This window comes from Musca vetustissima, unplaced genomic scaffold (genome assembly GCF_032173495.1).
Source record: "Musca vetustissima isolate MV318-11 ecotype Yass unplaced genomic scaffold, APGP_CSIRO_Mvet_v1 utg68122, whole genome shotgun sequence".
Classification (NCBI taxonomy): Eukaryota; Metazoa; Arthropoda; class Insecta; order Diptera; family Muscidae; genus Musca; species Musca vetustissima.
In genome coordinates, this window is record NW_026888055.1 from 80,206 (window position 1) to 93,137 (window position 12,932).

The 12,932-nt window shown below is 28.3% G+C and overlaps 1 protein-coding gene across 1 annotated transcript in view; it reads right to left on the minus strand.

Annotated features, from left to right (window-relative positions):
- The window catches only part of LOC133335879 (basement membrane-specific heparan sulfate proteoglycan core protein-like), a 31,627-nt gene extending 18,780 nt beyond the window's left edge, over positions 1 to 12,847 (minus strand). Inside the window, exons 1-9 of the mRNA XM_061544172.1 lie at positions 12,830 to 12,847; positions 9,570 to 9,750; positions 8,753 to 9,359; positions 8,419 to 8,681; positions 6,857 to 7,040; positions 6,233 to 6,777; positions 5,846 to 6,170; positions 5,533 to 5,779; positions 3,046 to 3,214 (exon numbers count right to left, since the gene is read on the minus strand). Coding sequence (XP_061400156.1) covers positions 3,046 to 3,214; positions 5,533 to 5,779; positions 5,846 to 6,170; positions 6,233 to 6,777; positions 6,857 to 7,040; positions 8,419 to 8,681; positions 8,753 to 9,359; positions 9,570 to 9,750; positions 12,830 to 12,847 — 2,539 coding nt within the window. The remainder of the gene's footprint in view (positions 1 to 3,045; positions 3,215 to 5,532; positions 5,780 to 5,845; positions 6,171 to 6,232; positions 6,778 to 6,856; positions 7,041 to 8,418; positions 8,682 to 8,752; positions 9,360 to 9,569; positions 9,751 to 12,829) is intronic.
- Between the last annotated feature and the right edge of the window lie 85 nt (positions 12,848 to 12,932).

Consider the following 12,932-nt stretch of genomic DNA (forward strand, 5'->3'; position numbering starts at 1 on the left):
AAATAAATAAAGAGCTGGAAAAGAAGAAGGAAGGATAGAAGGAGTAAGAGGACCTTATTGTGTTTTTTTTTGGAAAAATGCTGTACCACTATATCTAAGATTCCATTTTTGTTTTAATTTTAACTCCATTCTACTTTGCCATTTTTGCAAAAAAAAGTCCCAAAAATTTCCAAAATTTATAAAAATTTGGGACATTTTTTTTTTAAAATAGGAAATTTTTATTTTTTGGTCGAAAATGATTTTTTTGGCTTATTTTTATTTTTAATCAAGTTTTTAGTAACTTTTTTGCTCCGACATAATTTTTTACCAACATTTTTTAAATGGGGGAAAATTTGGGTCAAATTGGGAATTTTTATTTTTTTGGTCGAAAATGATTTTTTTCCCCATTTTTATTTTTAATGCTGTTTTTTGTAATTTTAGCATAAAAATAATTTTTTTACCAAAATTTCTCAAAGTGGGGAAAAATTGGTATTTTTGTGTCAAAATGGGGATTATTTTTTAGTTTTTTTTTTGGTCGAAAATGATTTTTTGGCCTATTTATAATAAAAAATAATCAAATCTTTTGTAATTTTAGCTATAAAATATTTTTTTTCACTATATAGTGAGCAAAAATAATATCCGAACAAAAAATCCCTATTTTTCCAAAAAAAAAATTAAAAAGGACAAAATATAAATTCCGACCAAATAAAATTCCCCAAAAAAATATTTTATAGCTAAAATTACTATTCTAAGCATGTAATTTTAGCTTTAAAATAATTTTTTTACCAAAAGTTTCCTAGAGGACATAATTTGGCATTTTTGGTCAAAATGGGAAATTTTTATTTTTTTGGGTCGGAATTTATTTTTTTACATATTTTGATTTTAATCATGTTTTGTTGTAATTTTAGCATTAAAAAAAATATTTTTTTACCAAAATTTCCCAAAATTGGGACGTTTGGAATTTTTGGGTCAAAATGGGGAATTTTTGTTTGTTTTGGCCGAAAATGATTTTTTTTAATGAAAATGATTTTAATAATGTTTTTTGCAATTCAAGCTTTAAAATTATTTTCTTTTTAACAAAAATGCCCAAGTGGAGGAAAATTGGTATTTTTTGGGTCCAAAAATGGGACTTTTTTTTATTTTTTTGGTCGGATTTTTTTTTTGATTAGATTTTGATTCAACACAAGTTTTTAGTAATTTTTAGCTTAAAAATAATATTTATACCAAAATTCTACGTGGGAAAAAATTGAGATTTTTTGTTCAAAATTGGGGATTTTTTATTTTTTTGTCGGAATTGATTTTTTTTTGCCCTATTTTGGTGTTTATTCATGTTTTTAGTAATTTAAGCTTATAAAATAATTTTTTTCCAAATTTTTTTTGGTCGGAATTATTTTTTTTGCCCAATTTGATTTTTAATCAAGTTTTTAGTGAATTTAGCTTACAAATTTGTTTTTCCCCAACAATTTTTCGAAAATTGGTATTTTTTTGGGTAAAAAGTAGGGAATTTTTATTTTTTTTGGTCGGAATTTATTTTTAGCCCTACTGTGATTTTTAATCATGTTTTTAGTAATTTTAGCTTAAAAAAAAAATTTTTTTTTTTCAAAATTTCGCAAAAAGTGGGGATTTTTTTTTTTTTTGGTTTTTTTTTTTTGGTCGGAATTATTTTTTTTTGCCCAATTTGATTTTTAATCAAGTTTTTTGTGAATTTAGCTTACAAATTTGTTTTTCCCCAAAAATTTTTCGAAAATTGGTATTTTTTTGGGTAAAAATAGGGAATTTTTATTTTTTTGGTCGGAATTTATTTTTTGGTCTTATTTTGATTTTTAAAATTTTTTTTGTAATTTTAGCCTCAAAACGTGAAGAAAATTGGGATATATATTTTTGGTCGGAATTAAATTTTTTAAATGATTATGAATTGGTACAGCATTTTTTGTGGGTTAATGAGGAAAAATTAGGAAACAACATACCATGGTTAGAAAAGAAGAGGAAGAAGAGAAAATTAAAATAGTAGATAGAAGAAGATAGAAGCCAATAGAATAGAGAAGAAGAGAAAGTATGTAAAAAAATAACAAAATAAGAACAAATTGGGACAAATCACAATTTAAAAAATAAAAAAGAAAAAAAAAAAAAAAACACATCCAAACGAGGCAGGCGAGGAGGTGTCACAATAAAAAAATCCGCAACCAAGATTTTGCAAAAAAAAACCCTAGACCACATAAAAAACATAAAGTCATGGGATGGGTGGCAACTCTCAACCTCTGGTATGCATTAAATGTTCTCTTATATAAAAAAATAATAAAAAGGGTGTTATTTTTTGGTTTATAAAAAATTTGTTAATAAATCAAATATATTTATTAATTATTTTCTTTTTTGTTTTTTTTTTTGGTTATAGAAGGGGGTGGGGACACTTAATTGTTAAATGGCAGCCATAATGGTTGTTTTTCTGTTTCTTAGACTGGTTAACAAAAAGAGTTATAATTAATAATAATAAAAAAAACATAATTATTATATGTTGGCATGCAAAAAATTTTAAAATATATATAAAATATACCCTCCACCTTGTTGTTGTCATATATTTATATAAAAAAATTTCAGTTGTTGTTGTTGGATTTTTTTACAATAGAAAAATGTTTACAAAAAAATGATGTTAATTTACAAACTGAGTTTTTTTTGGTATTTGTTGGTGTTATAAAACTATTTACAAGTGTGGTGGTAGTGGTGGTTGGTTGTTGTTGTTGTTTTAATACATATTTTACATTTATTATATATATTAAAAAAATAAGTAAAATCAGTGGTGATAGAATTTTAAAAAAAAAATATTTTTTTTCAATAAAATAAAACTTTCATGCCAATTAAATTAGTTTTCTGGTTTCTTCTTTAAAACTAAATTTGATTTGTTATTCTTAAAAAAAATTTGTTCTTCATAAAAAAATTGTTGTTGTAGTTTTTTTTGGTTTGGTATTTAAAAATATAAATTTCGATTGTTTTTTTTGTTGTTTCTTTGGTATTAATTTCTTTGACGTCTATAACGTCTTGAATTTCTGGCCATATAGTCTTGATACTCACGCTTGACAAACAAATCAGCATAGGAAGTGGACAATGATCCGGAGGCAGTGTAAGCTTCACAAATGTAACGGCCCTCGTCGGGTTTGCGTACATTGTTGAAGATCAGGCGGTTAGTGTAGACTTGGGTATTGGTTGGCAAGGGACGGCCATCTTCACGGCGCCAGTTGTACTAAAATAAAAATGATGGAAAAAGAAAAAAAAACACAAAAATTAAAAAATTTTGGAAAATATTTTTTCATTTTCTTGCCAATTGTATATATATTTAAAACCCAAAAATCTATTTTTTTGTAATTTTCATTTTTTGTTGAATGTGTTTTCTTTCCAAAACAAAAAGAATTTTGCAAATATCTCTCATACTTTGGAAGATACAGCTAATTTATTAAAATAACTCAATAATTAATAATAGTCATACGCACCCAAGGATGAAATTTAAAAATTGAGTTAAGGCCCCAAATACACAGAAATTGGTATGAGAAATTTATGGTTATGATTAAAATTATTCAAAAGTTAAAAAACACTATATTGTTGAAATTTAAACGATTTTGGAAATTTAAGAAAAATTGAAAATTTTTATAAAAACATATTTTATTTCATTGAATTTTTTAAAATTACTCCAAAAATATTTCTACATATTTTACAATTTCTATTTTTAGTACGAAGTGTTATCTTTAAATTTCAAAAAGAATTTTGAAAATATTCCTCATACCTTTGAAACTACAGTGAATTTACTGAAACTACTCAATAATTAAAAATAGTCATACGCACCCAAGTGCAAAAATTAAAAATTGAGTTACAGCCCGAAATACACACAAATTGGTATGGGAAATTTATGATTATGATTAAAATTATTCAAAAGTTACAAAAAAACACTATATTGTTTAAATTTGAACGATTTTCGAAATATAAGAAAATTTTAAAATTTTTATAAAAAAATATTTTTTCCATTTAATTTTTTTAAATTACTCCAAAAAATATTTCTAAATTTTTTACAATTTCTATTTTTTGTACGAAGTGTTATCTTTAAATTTTAACAAGAATTTTTAAAATATTCCACATACATTCGAAAGTATAGGGAATTTACCGAAAATACCCAATAATTAAAAATAGTCATACGCAATCAGGGACGAAATTTAAAAATTGAGTTAAGGCCCGAAATACACGCAAATTGGTAGGGAAAATTTATGAATATCATAAAAATAAATTAGAAATTTACAAAAAACCCTTAAATTGTTGAAATTTAAACGATTTTGGAAATATAAGAAAAATTGAAAATTTTTATAAAAAAAAACTTTTTTCCATTTAATTTTTTTAAATTACTCGATAAAATATTTCTGCATATTTTAGAATTTCTATTTTTTCTGTAAGGGGTAAGCTTCAAATTTTAAAAAGAATTTTGACAATATTCCGGATACATTCGAAATTACAGGGAATTTACCAAAACTACCCAGTAATTAATAATAATCATACGCACCCAAGGACAATATTTAAAAATCGATTTAAAGCGCGAAATATAGAGAAAAATTTGTTGTGGTAATTTGTATTTGTAATCGATTAAAAATGTATATAAATTCCTTAAACAGATTAAATTGAAACTAGAATTGCATTAAATTGAAATCTAAAAAAGGGGTATTCAAATTTTTAAAATTTTTGTTTTCTTTTATTTTTTAAATATATTTAAAAGAACGATTAAGCGAATTCCGAATTTTTATTTTTTATATAAAGTGTGATCTTCAAATATCCAAAAGAATTTTTAAATTATTCCTTATTGTTTCGAAATTATTTAAATTGAAACAATTTTTGAAAATCTAAAGTCTGTAAAATTTTTACAAATTATTGTTTTCTTTCATTTTTTTAAATTTATTTAAACAAAATTATTAAACAAGTTCTCAATTTTTATTTTTTGTATAAAGTGTCAGCTTCAAATTTCCAAAACAATTTCGAAAATATTCCGCATAGTTTTGAAACTACGGCAAATTTACTAAAAATATGGCATTTAATATTTTTATAGGAAAAATTTGTTTTTCATGTTCTTGAGCCGCTAAACTGAGATTAGTTTTGAATTTAAAATTCCATACAATTTTTTGTATTATCCCTAAGGTGTTGAGAACGTAATACAAAAGAAATTTTGAAAATATCTTGAAAAATATCAAAGTTATGAAAATATAAAAGTTCTAACAGAATTTTAAATTTTTTAGAAAAATTTTGTTTTTAAAATTTTAGAGTCCCTATTTTGATTTTAGTTTTGAATTTAAAATTAAATATAATTTTTTATTTTATCCCCAAAGTGTTGAGAATGCAATGCAAAAGAAATTTTGAAAATATTTTCATAAACATCGGAGTTATAAATTATTTACCAAATTTATCCAATAATTAATAATAGTCATACGCAACCATGTACAAATTTTAAATATACGAAAAATCGTATATTTCAGCGGATTTTTGTTGCGATTTTTTTTTTGGAAATAATAATTTGGGAGTTTTACTTACATAAACTTCACCACGAATTGGAGCGGACATCGATTCAACATCACATGTTACATGAACATCTTGTCCCTCGGTAATTTGATATTGTTTGGCCTGGGGTTGGGGTTCATAGGTATGACCACGATTGACAATCACTTCGGCGGAGGCGGTGGTGTTGCCATAACGATTCGAGGCCAAGCAGTAGTAACGGCCAGCAGCAGCTGGGGTAATGTCGCGGAAGTTCAAATATTTGCCATCAATGCTGACGGAACTATAAAGGAAAGAAATTGAAATTTTTTTAATATTTCGAAATCATGGGTTTTTCCCGGAAACTTACGCAGTCAATGGACGATTATTGTCGGTATGCCAGGACACGGTAATGGGTTGGGCACCCTCCACATTACATGTAATGGTCACATCACTGTTCACATTCACTTTAATGGGCATTTGTGGATGCAGGGTGATACGGGGCACGGGCAAATAGACCAATTCCCACAAGTGGTATTGCAGCAAGGTTCCGCGTCTATCCAAGGCATTGCAACGATAATTGCCGGCACTATTTTCAGTCATTTGATAGATAACCAAACGGCTGCCCTCATAGTAGGAATTCGAGGGCAATGGACGGCCATCAGCACGTTCCCAAGTGATTTGATAGTTGTTTTCTAAGAGATGTGAGAATTTTAAAAATCGAAATTCTCTATCGAAAAAATCTAACTCTACTTACGAATATCACATATCAAGGTAACATTTTCACCGGGTCTGGTATCCATAACTGTCTTAGGTTTCTGCATGGTATTTGGTGGAGGATAGTTGGGATAAGATGTGGGGTAAGATGGTTGGTAGGATCCGTAAACAACATCACCATCCTTGCCAACATCACCACGATGTTGTTTCACATCCAGGACAATGTAACGTTCATCGGTACCGGCTTCATTGCTGGCAATACATTTATAGGACTTGGCATCTTCCATGCTGACGCGATTGAAGGTCAGGACAGCTTCATTAGATGAAGGTTCGAAGGCGGCGCCATAACCATAAGAGACAACATCTTCCTTGATCCAGCGGACACTGGGTGTGGGGGTACCGGTGGCTGTGCAAACTACACGCAATTCATCACCCTCGGTTACACTATGAATTTCCTCATTGGGTTGCAGAGTGATGACGGGCGCTTCAATGACGCGAATGGTTGAGACAGCAGTGGCTGTGCCAACTTCATTAACGGCTTCACATTTGTAATCACCAGTATCGGCCAAGCTAACATCATTAATGCTGAAAATAAGGAAAATAAAATGGTTACAAATCTGATGGTTCCGCACCCTCTTCATTTGCTTCGTCGAATTCTACTTACACAATATAACCCGGTTCATTGTGTTGCATTTGATGACGGTGCGACATGGGCTGGCCATCGACACGAGACCATTGTACTCTGGGTGTGGGTATACCGGTGGCGGTACAATATAGCATACCCTGGCTGCCAACAACAAGTACTTGTGGTTCTTTGGGATCAATGTCAACGGTGGGACGTTCACGAGCTGGAATCAACGATATAATCAGGGTGGTACAAATTAGTACTAAAACTAGTAAATTGTTCGGAACGTTCTTATTACCAACTCCTTTTTTGAATACTTTTAGGCAGAAAATATTTGATAAATAAATTCAAAATTTAACAAAAAACAAGTATTTTTTTAAATAGAGAAAAGGAGAGGAAAGAAGAATCACAAATTTAATTTTATGATATTATTTTCAGATTCAAAATTCAAAAAAATTAAAATTTGTTTATTTTTATTTTTTAAAAATATTTTTTGTAAAATTTTTTTAAATTACTTTTAACGAACAATTTTACATTTTTATAATTTTGGTTTCTTCCCTAAAGGGTTGGCTTCCAATGACAAAAATAATTTCCCAAATATCTCTTGTCATTGCAGAGTTATGGCTAATTTTCCACATGGACCCAATAATTAATAATAGTCATACGCACCCATGTTCGAATTTTAAATATTCTTTAAAATCACAAATCAGAGGGAAATTTGTTATGGACTGGACTTTTTTGAAAATGTATATTTATCAGAAGACTAAAAATATAATTTACGGCAAAAATTGAGAACCTAGATATGGCGCTAATCGAATTATGAGAAATATTTTTGAGAAATAATTAAATATTCTGCCCATCCACCCCAGTAAAATTTAATATCTATGAATTTTTATTTTTTCCCTAATGGGTTGTCTTTCAATAGTAAAAAGAATTTGGCCAAATTCCCAAACCGTTCCGGAGATATACGTAATTTTCTAATAAAACCCATGAATTAATAATAGTCATACGCACCCCTAGACCAAATAGAAAATATTTGAAATAAAGTCTTAAATGCTTTCAAATCGAATATTTTTTTCGTGAATATGAATAAGGAGAGCAAAAATATTATATACGACAGGAATTGGGAACCTGAGAAGACCTTTAAAAACCTAGATGTGGCCTTAATTGAATTATGAGAATTATTTATGAGAAATAATTAAATATTCTGCCCATCCCCCCTACAAAATTTAATACCTATGAATTTTTATTTTTTCCCTAATAGGTTGTCTTTCAATAGCAAGAAGAATTTTGGCAAAATCCCAAGCCGTTCAGGAGATATACGTAATTTTCTAATATAACCCATGAATTAATAATAGTCATACGCACCCCGGTCCCAAATAGAAAATATTAAATTTCTGGTCTTTAATGCTTAAAAATTGAATATTTTTTGCATGAAAATTGATTAGAAGAGTAAATATAATGTGCACAACAAAAATTAGAACCTCAAGACCCCTTTAATAACCTAGTTATGGCCTTGAGAAAATTTAGGAGATTTTTTCAAAAATGTTTTAATTGACAAAAATAGTTTTGCAGTTCCGTTTTGAGCCCACTCTACTTACGTTCAATTTCAATATATGTACTGGCTTGATCGGAGGCCACATTATTTTCGGCAACACAAACATAAACACCACGATTATCGGGGCGGGCAGAGCTAATACGCAATACATTGCCAGTTTGATGGACGTTATCGCCGAGAGATTCATGGACCTTGGTCCATTTAATGGTGGGACGAGGAGTGCCAGAAGCTTCACAGGTAATGGTAAAATCATGGCCTTGAATGACAAGATGTTCTTCGCGCATGGCCTTGATGACGGGTGGAGTTCTGCAAGGTAGAAAGACAGAAAACGGGTCAGATCTGTAACCAAGGAGGATAATTCAAAAATTAAATATTACCCCACAGCGGGATAAGGACCAGCTGGTTCATCAACAAATACCCGAGCATCTGAGGTGTAGTTACGGCGACCACGCATATCAATACCCACACAAGTATAGGTACCCGAATCACGTGGAGTGGCATCACGAATCTCCAAGGTATTGCCCAGCATAATGACATTATGCTGACGATAGATGGCATAACCATCCTTGGTCCATTCATATTTCAGATTGATGTTCGAAATGGAGTGACAAGTCAGACGAATGGGTTGACCAGCTTCACCAGTATATTGGGGTGGTTCAATGTAGACCATTTCACGTGGTGCCGGTGTGGATGATGGCATCACGGTCTCGACATAAACTTCGGTATATTTCTCATCGGGATAACCTTCACCATTATTGGCCTGGCAGCGGTATCTACCCTCATCGGATTTACGTGGTCTCTCGAAAATCAAGCGATTACCTTCGACATGAACTTCGGTGGACATCTGATCATTCACGCGAATCCATGTGACAACGGGTTGAGGATTACCACTTACTTCGCAAGCGATTTCAGCGGGAACGAATTCGGTAAAGGTGTGATAGGGAGCCAAGTTGTCAATGCGGGCTGGGGAGCGACGGGAGGTTTCTGGAAGTTCAGAAATTTGAATTAAAAATAAATTCGGAAATAATTTCACAATATTTTCTAGCTAATCTAGTAGGGGTATTTCAAACTCCATACCGTAACGGGCCAACATCTCTTTGGCATATCCTTTTTTATTGAAAGGCAGCATTTCAAAATTTCCAATATTTAAATTAATTTTTATATAACCAAAATCTGGCAGCTTTTTCCCCTTACCTGTAATGGTGATGGTAACTCTATCTTCGTAAATGCGTTGAGTTTGATTGTGGCGGGCCTGACAGATGTAGGTACCGGAATCGTGGATTTGCAAGTCGAACAATCTCAGAACGCCATCGGTTTGATCATAGTGGAAGGGCAGGTCACCGTTATACTTATACCAGTTCACAACGACGGGCAACTGGAAATATTGAAAACAAAAATTTTTTTGTTGAAAAAATTAAAATTTTGAAAAAATCGAAAAAAAAATTTTGAAAAAAAAATTAAATTTTAAAATTTTTGAACATGTCAAAAATTAAATTCGTGAAACGATTTTGTTCAAAATATTTTTTTTCCAATTTTTTACTACTTTTAGCAATCTTCGAATTTTCGAACATTACAAAAATCGCCCAAAAACTCTTTTAAATACATTTTAAGTCTTCTTCATTAGTTTCTGCATCATTTTCTTTAATTTTCGTGACTATTTAACAATCTTCGAATTTTCGAACATAACAAAAATTGTCCAAAAACAACATGGAAATACTTTATATTGGTTCTTTATGAATTTACTATATTTTAATAATGCAATTTTTAGCATTTTTAACATTTTTGAATTAATCTTCGAATTTTCGAACATAGGATTTTTTAAAAATATCTCGAAATTGTTTTAAAATAATGATTATTACCATTGTTTCAATGTAAACTATGATTTCATAAAGATTTTGCATTTAATTTCAAGAAATATTCCTAAATATTTGAATGTTCGAATTTTCGAACATTGCCAAAATTGTCCAAAACACTTCGAAATACCTTTTTTTAGCTTCTATGTGAACTTACTACATTGTTTTAATACAATTTTTAGCATTTTTAACAATGTTGCAACAATCTTCGAATTTTCGAACATACGAATTTTTAAAAAAATGTCTCGAAAAAATTTTAAAGTATTGTTTTTAGCTTCTATGTGAACTTACTACATTGTTTTAATACAATTTTTAGCATTTTTAACAATGTTGCAACAATCTTCGAATTTTCGAACATACGAATTTTTAAAAAAATGTCTCGAAAAAATTTTAAAATACCTTTTTTTAGCTTCTATGTGAACTTACTACATTGTTTTAATACAATTTTTAGCATTTTTAACAATGTTGCAACAATCTTCGAATTTTCGAACATACGAATTTTTAAAAAAATGTCTCGAAAAAATTTTAAAATATTGTTTTTAGCTTCTATGTGAACCTACTACATTGTTTTAATACAATTTTTAGCATTTTTAACAGTGTTGCAACAATCTTCGAATTTTCGAACATACGATTTTTTTAAAAAAATATCTCGAAAAATGTCTAAAATATTGCTTATAAGATACATAACTTTTGGCTTTAATGTAAATTATGATTTCATAAAGAGTTTACATTAAATTTCATGAAAAAATTCGAAATATTTGAATGTTCGAATTTTCGAACTTCATCAAAATTGTCCACACACATTTTCAAATACCTTTTTTAGCTTCTATATCAATGTACCATGGTGATACAAGACATTTTTTTAGCCTTTTTATGAATTTCGAATCAATGTTCGAATTTTCGAACATTGCAAAAATTGCCAGAAAAATGTTTTAAAATAATTATTTAAAAGTTTTTAACTATTATTTTTATACTAATAAGGATTTACACAAAAAAATTAGAATAGTATTCCAATAATATTCCTAAAAATTTGTATGTTCGAATTTTCGAACATTGTAAAGTTGTCCAAAAACACATCTACATACGTTTTATAGTTTCTGTATGATTATACAAGAGATTTTTGAGATGATATATTAGATTATTAGCAATATTTTGCAATGTTCGAAAAATTCGAACATGAAAATAATTGCTAAAATTATGTGTTTTTGTTGTAACATAATTTGGAGGTGATATATAGTAATTTTAGTTCATGTAATTAATGTTCGAAAAATTCGAACATCGAAAAAATTTCATAATTTTTCAAAAAAAAATTAAAAATTTTTGAAAAAAATCAAGTAAATTTGCGGTGTTATATTTTCTTAATTTATATTTTTGTTTCAAAATTTCGAAATTTACTAATTTTTTGTCAATGTTCGAAAAATTCGAAGTTCAAACAATTTGTTAAAACTATGTAATTTTTGTTGTAATATTATTTGGAGGTGATATGTTGTGATTTTATGTCATTTCATTAATGTTCGAAAAATTCGAACATCGAAAAAATTTTAAAATTTTTTGAAAAAATTAAAAAAAAATTCAAAAGACGTTTTTTTTGATGTGGTTGTGATGTATTTCCTAAATTTCAATTGATATTTTTTTCAAAATTTCGAAATTTGATCACTTTTTGGCAATGTTCGAAAAATTCGAAGTTTGAAAAATTGCAAAAACTACATAATTTTTTTTGTAATATTATATGGGGGTGATATGTTGTGATTTTATGTCAATTTAGTGATGTTCGAAAAATTCGAACATCGAAAAAATTTAATTTCTTTTGAAAAAAAATTTCAAAATTTGAAAAAAAATTAAAATAATTTTTTTTGATGCGGTTGTATTGTATTAACTTAATTTTAATTGATATTTTCATAAAATTTCGAATTTTAATCACACTTTTTGCAATGTTTGAAAAATTCGAAGTTCGAAAAAATTTTTAAATCTATGTAAATTTTATTGTTATATAATTTGGAGGTGATATATTGTGATTATAGGCCATTTTATTAATGTTCAAAATATTCGAACTTCGAAAAAAATTTAATTTTTTGAAAAAATTTTAAAATTTTTCTAGAAAATTTTCAAACAAAAAGTGTTGTAATATTATTTGGAGGTGATATATTGCAATTTTGGGTCATTTTATTAATGTTCGAAAAATTCGAACATCGAAAAAATTTTTAATTTTTTTGAAAAAATTTAAAAAAACTGTTGAAAAATTATTTTAAGTAAGGTAGTTCGAAAATTTCGAAATTTAATCACTTTTTGACAATGTTCGAAAAATTCGAAGTTCGAAAAAATTTGTTAAAACTATGTAATTTTTGTTGTAACATTATTTGGAGGTGATATTTTGTAATTTTGGGTCTTTTTATTAATGTTCGAAAAATTCGAACATCAAAAAAAAAGTTAAAAATTTTTGAAAAAAATGTAAAGAAATAGTTTTTTTTCTGTTGTATTTTCTTAATTTAGACAATTTTTTTCGAATTTAAAAAAAATTTTGAAATTTTCGATAATTTAAAAAAAATATTTTTTGTTAAATTTTTAAAACTTTTTTTCAATATAGTTTTTTTGTCGACTTACCCTATTGTATTCCAACATGCCGCTACACGACAATGTTATGGATCCACCAACGGGAATAATGGAAATTTCCGGCTTTTGAATCGATACGGTTATGCGTGTTTTA